Source organism: Salmo trutta, chromosome 12 (genome assembly GCF_901001165.1).
Source record: "Salmo trutta chromosome 12, fSalTru1.1, whole genome shotgun sequence".
Classification (NCBI taxonomy): Eukaryota; Metazoa; Chordata; class Actinopteri; order Salmoniformes; family Salmonidae; genus Salmo; species Salmo trutta.
Genome location: NC_042968.1, coordinates 72090307 through 72109129, shown reverse-complemented (window position 1 = coordinate 72109129; position 18823 = coordinate 72090307). Strand labels below are relative to the sequence as shown.

At 41.9% G+C, this 18823-nt stretch overlaps 1 protein-coding gene across 2 annotated transcripts in view; it reads left to right on the top strand.

Moving 5' to 3' along the window:
- The first annotated feature begins 520 nt into the window (after nucleotides 1–520).
- LOC115204095 (G-protein-signaling modulator 1) overlaps nucleotides 521–18823 on the top strand; it is a 58643-nt gene continuing 40340 nt past the window's right edge. Inside the window, exons 1-4 of one of the 2 annotated variants that reach the window (XM_029769404.1) lie at nucleotides 521–724; nucleotides 15218–15439; nucleotides 16175–16310; nucleotides 16533–16675. In XM_029769404.1, the coding sequence (XP_029625264.1) occupies nucleotides 666–724; nucleotides 15218–15439; nucleotides 16175–16310; nucleotides 16533–16675 (560 nt within the window). In that variant the 5' untranslated portion in view covers nucleotides 521–665. Of the gene's footprint in view, nucleotides 725–747; nucleotides 1186–15217; nucleotides 15440–16174; nucleotides 16311–16532; nucleotides 16676–18823 lie in introns of those variants that run through there. The other variant, XM_029769405.1, reaches the window with a different exon arrangement.

Below are 18823 nucleotides of genomic sequence, written 5' to 3'. Positions count from 1 at the left end.
CTATTGACATGTTTCTCAAGAAATAATGACAGTTAAAAGGAAAATAACCTGAATTTATTTTATATGATGTGGGGAAACGATTAAATTTAATATGTGAAAAGATGGTGAGAAAAGGAAGCTGGAAAAGCATAGATGCAAGCCAAATTGGGGAAGGGACTGTGTGGGAAAAACCCAGGTAGAGCGATGTGCTTTGAAAAGAAACCAGAAAAACGCTATCGCTCAGCATACAGTAAGACAGAGAAAGAGAACAAAGAGAAGAGTGAGAGAAAAAAGCCTCTGTGTGTGTGTGCGTGCATGCATTCATGTGAGTGTGTGTGCCCATAAGTGTGTATGTGTGTGACCTATGTATCAGAGAGACATTGGGATTTCCCCTTTTGCAGTCAGCAGCCCTGCTTGTTCCCTCCCTCCCTCATACTCAAACCAAACATGCATCACACTTTGTTCTGTGATGTCAGCAACAGGGGAGGGGCATGCCTTATATGGATTTATTTGCACAATACCTCACTTCCTCAGCAGCTGCCATTGCTGTGCTGAGAGAGAGGGAAGGAGAGAGAGAGAGAGAGAGGTAGAGAGAGCTGCTGGGAAGGACGCAGTTGCAGCGCTGGGAAGTCTTGAGCAGCTGGAGGAAATATTTGTGAAGGGTTAGCTACTGGAGGAGGCTGCTCATGGCTCAGTCTGCTAACACTGTTGACCAGGATCTGGCCAGCAAGAGGCTGCACTCGAGGTAGGACCCGACCCAGGGGGGAAGGGAGAGGGTTAGTGTGGTGTGGATTCCTGGACGGTCAGCACAGCCTGTTCTTAGTGGGGGGAGGAGAGAGGAAAGACCGGGAAAGAGGAGTGACTGGGCTGAGAGACACAAGGGCTACCGGCTCTCTGCCTGGCTGCCTAAGGAGGCGTTAGACAGGGGGAGCTAACCTAGACACAACTCCCTGTGAGTAGGCTACAACTCTAGCCAAAGCTTCAGTCCCAAGCCTCATTCCTGGCCTCAGTCCTGGATATCTTAGCCTCTCCTTTCCCAGACTAACATTGCTGCTGCTGTGGGCTCTAAGTGAATGCGCAGACTGCAAGGAGCCACATAGGACCAGGACAAGAGTGGAGCTGGCTGGCTGAGATTGGGCTCACACACACATACACGCACACACGGTCAACAGAGCACACAGCTGCTCAGTAAAGTCTGTATTTGTGGTAGGTGGATTTGTATATGTAACAGTATGGCTGTCTAGGGAGGCATTCATTTTCCTTTGTCTTTGCATGCATTTCGAGACAGCTAAGCCTTTCTCTGTTCCTTCCCTGTGCTCTCTACTGCTGACTGTACTATAGCAATTGTTTCCACACAGCTTTGAGGGTAAACATTATGTGCAGTTGAATTATAGACAGCACTGAGAGTATGACATTAGAAAGAATGATGTGTAGGTTTTATTGTAGACTTGAATGTCCTGAGTTAATAATGGTTACACAAAGTGTGTGGAGCTCAAAATCCCCTCTAGCAGTAACACCATGTTGGGTTGATTAGCTTAAAAAAAATGACACTGAGGAAAAATCTGGATATACAGTATAAAGGATGTCACTGTGGGCCGTGTCAAATCAAAGTTTATTTGTCACGTGCCCCGAATACAACCCGTGTAGACCTTATAGTGAAATGGTTACTTACAAGCCTTTAACCAACAATGCAGTTTTAAGAAAAAAAATAAACTGCTGCTCTTTAATTATTTGTTTTATTTTAATTTAACCTTTATTTAACCAGGTAGGCCAGTTGAGAACAAGTTCTCATTTACAACTGCGACCTGGCCAAGATAAAGCAAAGCAGTGCGACAAAAAAACAACAGTTACACATAAACAAACGTAACACAAAAGAAAATAAAAATTGAAAAATCTATGTACACTGTGTGCAAATGTAGAAGAGTAGGGAGGTAGGCAATAAATAGGCCATAGAGGTGAAAATAATTACAATTCAGCATTAGTACTGGAGTGATAGATGTGCAGATGATGATGTGCAAGTAGAGATACTGGAGTGCAAAAAAGCAAGAGGGTAAGTAATAATATGGGGATAAGGTAGTTGGGTGTGCTATTTACAGATGGGCTATGTACAGGTATAGTGATGGGTAAGCTGCTCTGACAGCTGATGCTTAAAGTTAGAGAGGGAGATATGACTCCAGCTTCAGAGATTTTTGCAATTCATTCCAGTCATTGGCAGCAGAGAACTGGAAGGAAAGGCGGACAAAGGAAGTGTTGGCTTTGGGGATGACCAGTGCAATATACTTGCTGGAGCACGTGCTACGGGTGGGTGTTGCTATGGTGACCAGTGACCTGAGATAAGGCAGAGCTTTACCTAGCAAAGACTTATAGATAACCTGGAGCCAGTGGGTTTGGCGACGGATATGTAGTGAGGGCCAGCCAACGAGAGCATACAGGTCCCAGTGGTAGGTAGTATATGGGGCTTTGGTGATAAAACGGATGGCACTGTGATAGACTACATACAGTTTGCTGAGTAGAGTGTTGGAGGCTATTTTGTAAATGACATCGCCGAAGTCGAGGATCAGTAGGATAGTCAGTTTTACGAGGTTATGTTTGGCGGCATGAGTGAAGGATGCTTTGTTGCGAAATAGGAAGCTGATTCTAGATTTAATTTTGGATTGGAGAGGAAAGAAGGAGAGTTTACAGTCTAACCAGACACCCTAGTTATTTGTAGTTGTCCACATATTCTAGGTCAGAACTGTCCCGGTGATGTCCCGGTGATGTACTGGGCCATACACACTACCCTCTAGTGCCTTGCGGTGGGAGGCCAAGCAGTTGCCATACCAGGCAGTGATGCAATGCATCAGGATGCTCTCGATGGTGCAGCTGTAAAACCTTTTGAGGATCTGAGGACCCATGCCAAATATTTTCAGTCTCCTGAGGGGGAATAGGTTTTGTCGTGCCCTCTTCACGACTGTCTTGGTGTGCTTGGACCATGTTAGTTTGTTGGTGATGTGGACGACAAGGAACTTGAAGCTCTCAACCTACTCCATTACAGCCCCGTCGATGAGAATGAGGGCGTCCTCGGTCCTCCTTTTCCTGTAGTCCACAATCATCTCCTTTGTCTTGATCACATTTAGGGAGAGGTTGTCTTTGCACCACACGGTCAGGTCTCTGACCTCCTCCCTATAGGCTGTCTCATCGTTGTCGGTGATCAGGCCTACCACTGTTGTGTCATCAGCAAACTTAATGAAGGTGTTGGAGTTATGCCTGGCCGTGCAGTCAATTTTTGCTTGTAAGCAGGAATCAGGAGCATAGAGTTATGGTCAGATTTGCCAAATGGAGGGAGAACTTTGTACGCGTCTCTGTGTGTGGAGTTGAAGTGGTCAATTTTTTTTCTCTCTGGTTGCACATTTAGCTGATAGAAATTAGGTAAAACCGAATTAAGTTTCCCTGTATTAAAGTCCCCGGCCACTAGGCGTGCCACCTCTGGATGAGCATTTTCCTGTTTGCTTATGGCGGTATACAGCTCATTGAATGTGGTTTTAGTGCCAGCCCCCGTCTGTGGTGGTATGTAGACAGCTACGAAAAATACAGATGAACTCTCTATGTAGATAGTGTGGTCTACAGCTTATCATTAGATACTCTACCGATCAAAACCCTGACACTTCCTTAGATATCGTGCACCAGCTATTGCTTACAAATATGCATAGGCCCCCGCCCCGTGTCTTACCAAAGGCTGCTGTCCTGTCGATAGAGTGTATAACCCGTCAGATGTATCTTCTTAATGTTATTGTTCAGCCACGACTCGGTGAAACATAAGATATTACAGTTTTTAATGTCCCATTGGTAGGATATACAGTTGAAGTCAGAAGTTTACATACACTTAGGCTGTAGTCATTAAAACTTGTTTTTCAACCACTCCACAAATGTCTATTTAACAAACTATAGTTTGGCATCTACTTTGTGCATGACACAAGTAATTTTTCCAACAATTGTTTACAGACAGATTATTTCACTTATAATTCACTGTATCACAATTCCAGTGGGTCAGAAGTTTAAATACACTAAGTTGACTGTGGTTTTAAACAGCTTGGAAAATTCCAGAAAATGATGTCATGGCTTTAGAAGCTTCTGATAGGCTAATTGACATCATTTGAGTCAATTAGAGGTGTACCTGTGGATGTATTTCAAGGCCTACCTTCAAACTCAGTGCCTCTTTGCTTGACATCATGGGAAAATCAAAAGATATCAGCCAAGACCTCAGGAAAAAAAAAATTGTAGACCTCCACAGTCTACAATAGTACGCAAGTATAAACACCATGGGACCACGCAGCCCTCATACCGCTCAGGAAGGAGACGTGTTCTGTCTCCTAGAGATGAATGTACTTTGGTGCGAAAAGTGCAAATCAATCCCAGAACAACAGCAAAGGACCTTGTGAAGATGCTGGAGGAAACAGGTACAAAAGTATCTATATACACAGTAAAACGAGTCCTATATCGACATAACCCGAAAGGCCGCTCAGCAAGGAAGAAGCCACTGCTCCAAAACCGCCATAAAAAAGCCAGACTACGGTTTGCAACTGCACATGGTTACAAAGATCGTACTTTTTGGAGAAATGTCCTCTGGTCTGATGAAACAAAAATAGAACTGTTTGGCCGTAATGACTATTGTTATGTTTGGAGGAACCGTGAAACACAGGGGTGGTAGCATCATGTTGTGGGGGTGCTTTGCTGCAGGAGGGACTGGTGCACTTCACAAAATATATGGCATCATGAGGAAGGAAAATTATCCAGAGCGACTTACAGTAGTGAATGCATACATTTCATTTCATACACTTTTTTTGTTTTTTTTTGTACTGGCCCCCCTTGGGAATCAAACCCACAACCCTGGCGTTGGACACACCATGCTCTACCAACTGAGCCACAGGGAAGACAACTTTCATGCACAGTAATATCTGTTGACACCATGTAATAATATGTAGCGAGAGAAAGAGTGAGAAGGAGAAAACAGGGATCAGCCAAAACTGAGACTTAATGAGGAGAAAAAAACATTGAAGAGTTTCACTTTGGTCACCCTGACAACCAGCCTTGCCTCTGTAATTATGGGTGGATTAATACTCGGAGCACAGAGCTCCTGAGCCAAGCAAGAATCCAGTAAAGAGAACAGTACATTATCATAACACCCAGAATCATCTTAAAACCCATACATGCTTATAATGTAAGGTATATTTCAGTGCATTTCTCTTGTTTCTTTACCACCTTTGTTTCTATTTGTCTTGTCTGTCGTTCTGTCTATGTTGCTCTCCCCCTCTCTCTCTCTCTCTGTTGGAAGGTCAATGTTAGTCACACCTTTTTTTGTTAGGATTTGGCATGGCTTTCTCTCTCTCACTAGTTCAACTCAACTGTCACCAATGACTCTCTTGCCTCCTTTCCAGGGGAAAGGCCATGTAAAAATAACTCTGATTACGCAAACAAAACAAAGACTTATTAAATTTTTATTGGCACTATAATGCTCGACTACTGCTGGGGTGTGGAGATGGAGCACATAGATGAAGCGTCTACCTGTTTAATTGGAAACGGTGTATACTTTTTAATATATATGTGGACACCCCTTCAAATGAGTGAATTTGGCTATTTCAGCCACACCTGTTGCTGACAGGTGTATACAATTGAGAACACAGCCATGCAACCTCCATAGACAAACATTGGCAGTAGAATGACCTTACTGAAGAGCCCAGTGACTTTCAACGTGGCATCGTCATAGGATGCCACCTTTCCAACAAGTCAGTGTGTCAACTTTCTGCCCTGCTAGAGCTGCCATGGTCAAATCAAATTTATTTATATAGCCCTTCTTACATCAGCTGATATCTCAAAGTGCTGTACAGAAACCTAGCCTAAAACCCCAAACAGCAACAATGCAGGTGTAGAAGCACGGTGGCTAGGAAAAACTCCCTAGAAAGGCCAAAACCTAGGAAGAAATCTAGAGAGGAACCAGGCTATGAGGGAGGGCCAGTCCTCTTCTGGCTGTGCCGGGTGGAGATTATAACAGAACATGGCCAAGATGTTCAAATGTTCATAAATGACCAGCATGGTCAAATAATAATAATCACAGTAGTTGTCTCAAGAGTAAATGTCAGTTGGCTTTTCATAGCCGATCATTGAGAGTATCTCTACCGCTCCTGCGGTCTCTAGAGTTGAAAACAGCAGGTCTGGGACAGGTAGCACGTCCGGTGAACAGGTCAGGGTTCCATAGCCGCAGGCAGAACAGTTGAAACTGGAGCAGCAGCATAGCCAGGTGGACTGGGGACTCCCAATCACAGCCAGTTGTGATACAGCCTGGAATCGAACCAGGCTCTCTAGTGACGCCTCTAGGACTGAGATGCAGTGCCTTAGACTGCTGCTCCACTCAGGAGCACTGTGGAAAGCCTTCCCAGAAGAGTGGAGGCTGTTATAGCAGCAAAGGGGGGACCAACTCCATATTAATGACCATGATTTTGGAATGAGATGTTCGACGAGCAGTTATCCACATACTTTTGGTCATAACTTGTGTTCAGGGAAGGACAAGCATACTGTAGATAGGACTTGTAAAATTCACAGCAAACATCTGGGAACTTTATGCACGGCAAGAGACATCCAAGTAACCATATTGTTTCTGGGAAAGAGGAGATCATTTGACCTCTGAATTTATAAATGTATTTTTAAAACTCTCGTTTTAATATAGGGAAAGTATTCCTTTTTAAAATGTCTTTCGAAAGGAACATTGAACATCTAATAGTCAAATAATAGTGTGAAAGCAGGTGAGCTGGTTCTACTCTTGTTGGCCATTTTCTGGTGTTTTGTGGTGGGAAACTGAGCGGGTCGAGCATAACATGTCAACCCTGTTACCCATTGATAGACAGGCTAGAAACGTTTTAACAATTGCATTTTTTTTGTGAAGCTTACATTCAATTGCCCCTTCCTGTTGTACACAAGAAGCTTCCATTCCCCCTGTCACAAGTGGATTCATGGCTGATTCAATATGAAATCGTCAAACCTGTTACGGTCAACCCTGTTACGGTCAACCCTGTTACGGTCAACCCTGTTACTTTATTTGGTAATTAATAGGCCCTTTTTTTAAATTCAATTTTACCTCTTGAGATGAACTTGTTTTTTTATAAAGTTGAATTTGTGCTCTTTATGACAATGTAAAACTTTTGTAAAATCGACTTATCAAAAGGCACCGAATTGATGGAACAACCCTACTGCTTTGTGGCTCAGAGGCATGATGGTGTTTTATGACACATGCTGTGTGATTATTGTTTGTCTGGAAGGTTTCTAAATTCAGTGGTTTAACCTAACATCTCTCTGTGTGTGTGTGTGTGTTGTAATTTCCTTACCCTCAACTATAATATAAAGTAATTCATGAAGACAGCCAATGTAAAAAAAATGTAATGACAAGAAACATGCTAAAATAACAAATTCCCTCCCTTTCCAGACTAAACCATAATTCCACTACCCATTTTAGCACACCGAATCACAATATCTGCAATAAGACCACATGACAGATTTTTCTACTGGGATATTATGGCGACTCAGTATTGACTTAGTGTTACTATGCAGAGACAAACCGTCACTGAGGGAAAATATTATTCTTCTTTTTAAAATACTATCTTTGGCCCTGAGTAACCATGGCTCCCCTTTTGATCCCACCAGAAACTAAATGTCCTTCTCTCTGGTGTACGTCTGGCATTTCTTTGGACCTCACTCCTGGAGAGGACTTTATACTATTGGACTGTTTCAGAGTTCATCTTTGGAGGTTTATCCTGGCTCAGATTGGGTCTGTGTTCAGTAACCAAACAGTGTGGAACGTTGCAGATAGAAATACTATGAATAGAGCTGATGTGATTCCTTGTTCTAACAGAGAGGCGTGTTTATTCTACATAACATACTGTATCTCTGTCTGAACATAACAAAATGTTGCATCCTGCTGAATGCACCCTTGGCTGCTTCAGTAACCTTACAGTGCAAATGACAATTCGGATATCAAATGCCTGGGTAAATATTAAACTAAACCTTGCCTGTGTTAAGTTATAATCTTTTTGTTAGCTCCCTCGGAACCCTCATAGTCCTAACTCATTTTATGATCTGTTCTTCTCTGGAAAACATAATTCACGTTTTTCCCCCTGTGCTGAATAAATGTTCAGGCCACACAGCAAAGCGCAAAGACCAATATACAGTAACTACTGATATATGTGTTATGGGAATTAAGTTATCAATGTTCTTAAACCGAACTTCAATGAAACTACTCAGTCTGCCCCCCCCAGAGTGTGTAAGATTCTGGTTGAATGAAGCAGATGGAGAACCAGCCCACAAGGGTCAAAACCTTTATTTATGAGAGCTCTGAAATTCATACAATGCACACAGCCTTTTATATTACCACACACACACCCACACACACACAAATGAACTTACATCAGTAGAGAACTCCACTCAGCTTTAGGCGGCTGGATTTTTCCACAGTACCCAGACCACCTGTCTCCTTATCTTTTGCCAGTCCAGCCGTTTTCGGGCAGTTGTTCCCCTCCCTAGGGAGGCCCTGTTCCTGTTCCTCTCACAAGGTCGTCTTATCAACTATGCCCTGTTCATTTTGAAATAGTAACAGTGTCTTACTCACACACAGTATTGGAATATAGTTTTCAACCCATTATTATAGCCTTATAATTTTGAATACATTTCAACAGGTTATATGGTTTCTGAGTGAAATCATTTAGTCAAACCTTTAATCATATATTTTCCATTGCAATATGGTTTAATGAGTGTCCTCCTAGGTTTGTTTATAACGTCATTTGGCCTGAATGGTGACTGTCTGACTGATCTACAAATAATAATAAGTAGATCTTTAGGATGCAAGGTGATTTGTAGATCAGTCAGTCTTCAGTCACTACCTGGTAAGTCTAGGTCTTCCCTGTGGCTCAGTTGGTAGAGCATGGTGTTTGCAACGCCAGGGTTGTGGGTTCGATTCCCACGGGGGGCCACTACAATTTTTTTTTTTTTTAATAATGCATGAAATGAAATGTATGCATTCACTACTGTAAGTCACTCTGGATAAGAGCGTCTGCTAAATGACTAAAATGTAAATGTACTTCCTGGTTGGCCTACTTGGTCGTAAGTCTCCAGGCTGTGTTTTCAGGGCTCTGACCTGTCTCTGACCATACGGTCAGACAGTGGCACAATCGTCTCAGCACTCTCAGATAATTCCCTTCTCTCTTTAATCCCACTGGACTCCAATGCTAATGTGGCATCATTTGAGATTAGGCTAACTACAAGCATGAAAGGCTGTGGTAATGCAGTGTAGGTTGCAGTTTACGATTTTAAAGAACGCAAACAAGACAAAACCAAACTCTTGCCTTTTCACTGGCTACATTTTTAAACCGTGTTCCAGTAAGGTGGCGGTTAAGGGATGTTCAGAATTCTACCATTTTACTAACCAAGACAAAATAAGAAACTTAGGGCTACAACAGTAGCTAGCCTACGAAAAAGCTGAAGGATTAAAAACATTGAGAGGAACCTGAGGGGTGTACTACGAATCTAGCTAGATGTACTCTGGCTTTTCTGAAGTTACCTATCTATAGCTTCACATTCAGCTCAGGCTTTATCCATATTACGAAGGTGGATATTGCTCATCCGCCTGTCGCTAACTCTAGCAGGCTTGTAACTGCGTGTGCATGTTAAACATGGCTAGTTGAACGCCAAACTCTTGAACCATCAATCTACGGGCGAGTCAGTGCCACATTGTTATTTTAACTGAAATCAACATGAAAGAAAAGTTATTTTGCAAATTCAGGAAGCTATGGTGTGAAATAGTCTATTAGAAGTGCCGTCTCTTTTCTTTTATTAACTTATGTATCGTTAAAGCCGTCTTTGGTGTGCATATAAATGCAGGAGCAACTTTTTCCCCCATTCCTATAGAGGAAATACTTGTATAAAGTCAGACAAAAGTTTTACTGTGCGTGAAGTTCTGTCATTACTAAATATGTACTGTGATAGGTATTTTAATGTTACTATTTTTTTTACACAAAAAACATTTGAATTAAATATTTAAAGCTGCATTATGTAACTTTTTGGGGTACCCTACCAAATTCACATAGGAAATGTTAGTTATAGATCTCATTCTCATTGAAAGCAAGTCTAAGAAGCGGTATGCTCCCCAGTCTTAAGTTTTGTTTCAGCTTCAAACAGCCGAAAATACAATATTTTGGGTTATTGAAAAGATACTGTATAAATTCCCAGCAGTTTAGATGGTACAATGATTCTCTATACTAAACATTGCTTGTTTTGTCACAAACTGAAAATAGGCAAAACGTTTGAATTTTAGCAACCATGAAAGGGGCGAGCGATTTCTGCATATTGCACCTTTTAATCCGTTGTCTTCCTCAAATGAAGGGGATGATGATGCAATATTTGCGATAGGGAGGGAATCTTATTTCATTGGTCATCAACTTGCGGCTCAGACACTTCATTCTGGCTAAGTGGAGTTAGCCTGCCCTGAAGGAGGTTTGTTCTGAAAGATTCATTGCCATAGAAATGTACCTGGCTAAAAGCTAACTACTATTGTGTCACTGGTTATCCTGAGTTGAACTCAGTTGACCAAAGTTAGCTTGCTAACTCCTTAAACCAGATTCGTAGTACACCACTCATCCTCCTATGGCTGGCTAGGCATAGCCATCAAGGTCAAACAATTGTCAGGTCAGTTTTAAGTGCACAGTGTTTCCCTCTCCCTCTCATCTTGACCACCAGCCATGAGAGCCCAAAGATCAAAGACAAGGCTCTGGGGTGTGGACATGGAGCTAATAGAGAGACACTGGCCTGGTAGAAATCATAACCTAGCCTACCCAGAAGCCAGTGCTGTGATCAGACTCTCAGGTCACTGCCCCTTTGTGGTCACAAGACAGCAGGAGTGCTCAACCCCAAAGGCCCAGCTGTCTGTGATGATTTGGTAATTCATTGATTTCCATCATTTGTTGGCGTAGGGCCTGAGACTATGTGGACCCCTATGTCACAGTATACCAGAGGTTTTAAACCCGTTTCGACGTTTTCACTTATGTTTCTTCTTCTAAAAGGAACAGAAGGATATATGAGGGTTGAATGTAGATTTCTCTCTAATCCTCCTCTTCAGACTATAGAGGCTAAAGGATCCATCTAAGCTAAAACTTCTTAGCCCTCTTATCTTACCCAATTCTAACCCAGTAACCCTGGGAGACCAACAGCCATTGTGTCCTGTTTTCCTTTCGAAGCCTGTACTTCTCTCTCTGTTTCTCTTTGCCAATCAAATGAGAACTGATAATATAACTCAGGCTCTTTACTCATCAAAAGCACCCTAATGCAAGAAATAGAGCTGCCAAAAATATAATGTCAAATATTCCAGATTTAATGGGATCAAAACCAATTGTGTACTGACTGCAATTTGTTTCGGATTTGTAAACCTGTGTTTATCTTTAGTAAAGATATCAAGGTTATGGGTGTGTGTTGGGGGAATGCAATCAAACTTTCTTCAAATATATTCTTCCCCATGTCACCTCCCTGCTTTTCACCTTCCACCTCTGGGGCTGGTCAGTGCCAGACCATGTGCTGTGGGCCTGTTAGAATATCTGTCAGGGTCAGCAGATAGCTGGATTAGACCAGACTGCTTGGATTGCTGTGTCTCCTCCACAGAGGAGCTGCAGGTCATTGGATTAAGGTTCGGATTAGATTCACTCACTCACTCACTCGGGAATTGGTTCTGCTGAGACGCTGGTGTCACACTGTCGTCACACACTGTCACCCAGGATCCTCGCTCCAAGACACTTCCTCTTCTCTCAGTGTGGCTCAGCAGAAATAGATTACAGCACTCAGTCACTCAGTGCTGGTTGAGAGATGGACCATAAAATACTACCTAGGCAGGACAACACTATACAGTCATTTACTGACTCACCTATTAACCTGCCTCTTACAGTGCTTCTGTAAGATTTGTGGAATTTTACTTTTGTGGATTTCCATAGACATCTGTGGTGTTGAAAGGAGTAACTTTGTGCTTTGTTAGGAGTTTGTGGCTTCCAATTTGAAGGTATTTTTGGGATCCTTGTCATTGTTCAGATCGCTTCAGAGGTTCATCATTAGTTATTGGGCAGCATTTGAGGACACCTGAGGAACAGATGTTATCCTTGGATTTAAAGCGTGCATGGTATCTCCAATGGGTTTCTGTCCAAGTGGTCTGGCTGCACTGTTGCTGACATTGGCGTATTCGACTACTGGAATAATCAATTGAATCTGACGTGGCTGTTGGACATCTGCTTGCATATTGACTTATCGGGAGCACAGAAAGCCATCTCAAACCTGGTTTTGTGTGTGTGTCCTGGTTGGAGCAGAGTATTGCTATGTTTTTCTCCTGGATTCTCTAGCAGCTCTAGGGTAGAACATTAGCATATGTGACATTTTGCATTCATGTTCACCTCCACCCTAAAGTTTCACCTCACGACACATATCCCTGAGGCTAAGGAGTGCCTTTCAGTGCCTTAAGTTGACCTGGTACCCCATGTCGTCTGACTCTTGCCATCTCACCGGGGCCCAGAGAGCTGTGTGCAGGCTGGTCCACCGGGGCCCCAGACCGCGGGCCCTGCTGAGGCCCATAAGGCTGGAGCTGGGGGTGTATGTGGAGAAGACCCGCACTAAACAGAAACACAGGTATTGGTGTCCTGCCGACAGCAGGCTCAGACGTAGCACTTTATTTCACTGTACTATTATGCTAATTCCTCAAGATATAGCATAGATGCTGACTGCTACTGTATAGGTTGGCTACTTATTTCAAGTAATTCCATTTCCAACCTATTTGGGACAAATCAGTGTCAGGTGGTGCATAAGTCATACATCTTACAGAACTTAATTAACAAGTTGTTTATGCCAATGAATCCCTTGGAAATTGATGCAAAGGAGTAATGTTTTGGTAATAATACCACGTTATTTGTAATTAAATAGCAGCAAAGTGGTGTACTGTCAAATAAATAGCTACTAATCATATTTACATCTAGATTAAACTGTGGGGCTAATATACACTCAACTCTACAGTGAGCTGGCTGAAGAACCAGTGTCATGTCTTTTGCGTTTTTAACGATAACATAACAGAATCCACATTGGCTGGTATTTTAATTTCAGTTGCTTTCATCGTACTGTAGCAATGATTTTCAGATGACTGTGGGGGAAGGTCTTGGAATGGACTCAGGAATGAGGCTTGCTGAGCGATTATGCCAGATTTCTGTGGAATGGACTTCAGACCACGGGTGCTAAAAGAATGAAATAGAACTCGTTTTCCTTGAAAACAAATGTCTGTCACTGCAATGTATAATCATATTAGGCTTTAGGCATTGTTGAAAAGGTAGTGGAAGTACGATATATTTAACTTTACAAATATTTTGGACAGTTTTGTATGGCAAAAACTGTTATATGAAATCCAGGAAGAGGCTAGGCATATTATGTAACAATTGTAACTAAACTAAAGCATTCTGGAGGGAGTGGAGTGACTGTGTACATCAGAGCCTTGTGACCTTGCTCTACAGCAGTTATTTCTGGTGTATACTGTAATTCTAAAGAGAATAGATGTATTATATTGACTAAACCCAGAATCTTCATAATTGTACTCTTGGGCTTCATATTGCTGAATGATATTTAGCTTGGACAAAAAGACAGTGTTTGATTGGGCAAGGAAATCCTCTGTAAATTTCTCCAAGGAGCATGTTCATTGGGCATGAGGTTTTGTGTGTAGTGACATGAATTCACTCTTCTTCCTTATTGTCAGCGTGGAGATGAGTTGTTTCACTCTAATCACTCCCACTGAAGCATTTAAGACCTGCATCACTATGTGTAACCTTTATTTAACTAGGCAAGTCAGTTATGAACAAATTCATATTTACAATGATGGCCTACCAGGGAGCAGTGGGTTAACTGCCTTGTTCAGGGGCAGAACGACAGATTTTTACCTTGTCAGCGCGGGATTCGATCCAGCACCTGGCCCAACGCTCTATCCACTAGGCTACCTGCCGCCCACAGCCTGGTTAAACCCGACTGAAATAGAGTGTGTGGGCCGAACAGCTCTGGGAGGATGAGACACTCCTTCTCAATGCAGGGAAGGAAAGATGTCAGTTGTCTTTACCATATAAACTGGACTTTAAACAGTAGTGTTATGGAAAGATAGACATGCGATAAACGTGCTGAAAGGGCAATGTCTCCAAGGCACTCATGTCAGAGTGACAGTGATTCTTCTAACACTCTTGCTGTGGTAACTGCACAGTGACATTCATTCAGACATTGTTACCATGGAGACATTTTGGAATAAACTTTTCATTGTCATAAACCAAGTTTCCATCCACAGTTGTTATGCGAGTAAAGTCATACTTTAAAAAAAAAAAAAATCATGACATCTGTGATGGAAAAAGGTCGTATTGCTACAATTTTATAAATGCAGACAGATCAGTTGTTTGTTCGACATGGTGGTATCTTTTTGTTTCGGTAAAATATATTATGTGGGAAATGGTGGTGGAAACACCTATGTGCAAATATTGATATAATAACCATCATATCGAAGTAAATTTGGAGCCACGTGATGGTGTAATGTGTGGTCCTTCCACTATGACTCGGGAAACCATGCAGTTTATTAGGCTACAAATGAAATAAGTTATGATGAACTTCACGGGTTGGTGAAAGTGCACGGTGATATTGATGTTCCTTTCCAATAAATATTGAGGGTCTTATTCTGGTGACATGATGATTGATGCTTGACTGCCTTATCCTACCCGCACTGTATCTTTTAGCTGTTGGCTAGAGCACCAGCGCCAAGATCAGAGTAGGCACATTTGATATTTAACACAAGTTTGGGACAAAAGTATTAGTGGAGTTGAAAATGCAATAGAAACACATTGATCTTTAGGTTTTTATTTGCTAGTAAATTTTGTGTGCACTACATCATCACGCACTGACTTTTATCCGTTTGGTGGAAACAACATGAGCCGTTTTCTTTCTATGGATTTTAGAAGATTCATGAGCCGTTTTCTTTATATGGATTTTAGAATATTCACATGAAAATTTGTCGCCAATTGGATGGAGACTTAGCTACTGTGACAGTTTTTGGATACCATTGCCATGGTAATGCCAGAGGCACACTGTTTCAGACTTGCTATAATACGGATGTTATTTCTCACTTTCTCTCTCTCTGTCTGTGTGTGTGTGTGTGTGTGTGTGTGTGTGTATTCAGGATGGAGGCTTCGTGTCTGGAGTTGGCGCTTGAGGGAGAGAGGCTGTGTAAGGCGGGGGACTTTAAAGGTGGGACAGCGTTTTTCGAGGCATCTGTGCAGGTGGGAACAGAAGACCTGAAGACCCTCAGTGCCATCTACAGCCAGCTGGGCAATGCCTACTTCTACCTGAAGGAATACGGCAAGGCCCTGGAGTACCATAGACACGACCTCACTCTGGCCAGGTGAGGCCACGGAATACCAGGAAACATCATGTCTGATCATGGATTCAAATTGTAGTTGAAGGATTTCAACCAATGGTATTAACATGTTTAAAAGAAATTGTATAGACTGCAATGAATGTATATTTATACTGAAGTCATTCATAAAGCATAAGAGAGTAAACAGTTATCATTCATTGCACACTGTGCAGAGTGTACTCCTGTTGCCCTGCTAGAAAAATATAAGGGTTTGATACTGTTAATGTTGATGAGAGACCCCCTTGGTATTTAACTCAGATGGCTAAGCCTCTCCTGTGGAGAGTTGTGCAGTTGGTAGCCTGGCAGGGGGGTGATTACAAAGCCAGGGGGCTGCTGCCTTGATAAATTACAATAACAGCAGGACAACTGGAACCCTGTCCTAGGAAGGAAGCTACCTCTCAAACAGTTAGATAATCAAATCAATAAAGCTAATATTATAACATTATTGTAATAATTATATATGCCATTTAGCAGATGCCTTTGTCCAAAGCAACTTACAGTCATGCGTGCATAAATGTTTCATATGGGTGGTCCCAGCGGGAATCAAACCCACAATCTTGGCGTTGCAAGCGCCATGCACCTCTAGCTGTGTTATTGTACTGACAATGACCGCCATGGATTTGGCAAGACAGCATAAACAGATCTGGATCTCAGGCTATGTACGCATTGATTGTAACTCCAAAACCATGACTGATAATGAGATACGGTCTCTATTCTCAGGACAATAGGGGACAGGATAGGGGAAGGGAAAGCCAGCGGTAACCTTGGAAACACGCTGAAGGTTTTGGGGCGCTTCGACGAGGCGGCAGTGTGCTGTCAGAGACACCTGGACATCTCTCAAGAGCAAGGGGACAAGGTTGTGTACACACACACACACACCAGCATCCCATGGATTGGAGGATTGCATCTGTTTAGTACCTTTCATCAGATTTTGAGGAACAGCCTGTTGTATTGAAAATAACTATTGAGTGTGGTCCATGCTATTTTAGTTTAAAAATTCCCTAATGCCTTCCAATGTCTCTATTTGTATTCTAAAGTTGCTCATTTCTTTCTCCCTTTTCCCTTTGTTTCTGACCAGGTGGGAGAGGCCAGGGCTCTGTATAATATAGGGAACGTGTTCCATGCCAAGGGAAAGCAGCAGTTATGGGGCTGCACCCAGGACCCTGGGGACCTCCCACCAGACGTCAGAGATACACTGCAAAGGGCTACTGGCTTCTACGAGTGAGTATTATGCTGTATACAAGTACAAATGTGGCAGAACGCCTTGAATTGGTCTTTTGTAGCAAAATTTGAAATTGTGTTTTTTTTTACATTGGATAAAAGTAGAGACTCAGAGATAACAAATGGAAAAGTAATTCTGCTTTGACATTTGATAAACTTGTAACCCCACTTTTGAGAAAATGTCCCTTTAATGTTTTGGGACACCTAATGGAGAACTCTTCTTTGCCTACACCCATTCAACATAGTTCACACTCTCTTAAGCCTTAGCCCCACCCATCTCTACAAGCATTCACATGTGAGGTCATGTGCTAAACAGTGAGTACGGTAGTGTACATTCAAGGATTCACATGTGAGGCCCTGTGCAGTGAGTATGGTAGTGTACAACCAAAGATTTCAAGACTAAAGGCTGGTTTATACTACTTTATTGACATGCCTGTGTGCAGTTGTTGCAGTGACATCATGAACATTCTATAGTCATTCGACATCAAACTTGTCATTGTCGTTATGAAATAATAATTTTTGAATAAACACAGAAAAGACAGGCTGAATGACATCAGCAGCCTCGGAGTCCAAAATAGCATAACTGGTGCATGATAACACCAATAAACCAATCCTTTTAAAAATGACTTGAGTATTTGTCAATCTAGCAAACCAGGCAACTAAAAGCAACTTTCTAAACAATGTTTTTTCTTTCTAGTAAATGGTACAATCAAATGGTTACTTGCATAGTAGAGTATTTTGTTTAGACATGTAGCTAGCTAGCTAGCTAAACAATGAATCATAATCCCAACTCATAATGTTAACACCCTGCATGAATCTACAAGTAGATAAAGCTAACCAACTAGATCTCACCCGTATCAATGGATGAACGCTACACCCTTTCTCTCATGGATATCTAACACATTTTCAGGTATTATAAGTTTCTAATTTTGTCAAAGTTATTTTTATTCCAAGTTACAGCGTACTGTTAGCTAGCTAGCTAACGTTAGCTGGCTGGCTAGCTGGCTGTCTGGCTCACTAGCTAACACTGAGTTAAATACCAAGGGGGTCTCTCATCAACATTAACAGTATCAAACCCTTATATTTTTCTAGCAGTGCAACAGGAGTACACTCTGCACAGTGTGCAATGAATGATAACTGTTTACTCTCTTATGCATTATGAACGCTTCTCTCTCTCTCACGGAAAATGTGTTAGCTAGTGAGCCAGACAGCCAGCTAGCCAGCCAGCTAATGTTAGCTAGCTAGCTAACAGTACGCTGTAACTTGGAATAAAAATAACTTTCTGACAAAATTAGAAACTTATAATACCTGAAAATGTAGCTAGCTAGACTCTCTTACCTGTATCAATGGATGAACGCTTCTCCCTCTCTCTCACGGATATCATGGTTGCCCTTGAAGATGTAATCCAGACAGGTGTTTTAATACAACAGCCTTCTGTGTTCTCTTTTCGATTCCCTCCGCATTTGCAATCAAAAGCCTACATTTTCTCAATTTCGTTAGCTATCATACTCTGCTTCCATCTGGCATTCCACTGATTTCAAAACTCGGTCCTCCAGGAAGTGAAGAGCCTTAGCAACACTAGTGCAGTTCTTCGTGATATCTTTTTAAAAAAATACTGCTTTAGAAAGGATTACCTACACATACAAAGCAGCTCATGTAATAGACAGACGCGTGCTACATGAAAGACCATTCTGAACTCATCTCTCACATGTCCAGCCCATCCATTATCTCAGCCAATCATGGCTGGTGGGAAGGTTCCTCCTTTTTTCCGTGGCTAAACCAACTAGGCTTGTAATTTAACAAGTTTATTTGTATTTACAGATGGCATACACATTTGCTTTCTAGGCACATGAATGTTCACATCTTCCAGAAAGGCATTTGTGCTAAATGTTTAAAAAAAGTATGTTCAAATGCCTCTCCTGTGAAGTAGGGATGAGCGACATATGCCTAGTTTCCTGAAATGAGTCACAAATGAACACATACATACTCGATATATACTGCTCAAAAAAATAAAGGGAACACTTAAACAACACATCCTAGATCTGAATGAAAGAAATAATCTTATTAAATACTTTTTTCTTTACATAGTTGAATGTGCTGACAACAAAATCACACAAAAATAATCAATGGAAATCCAATTTATCAACC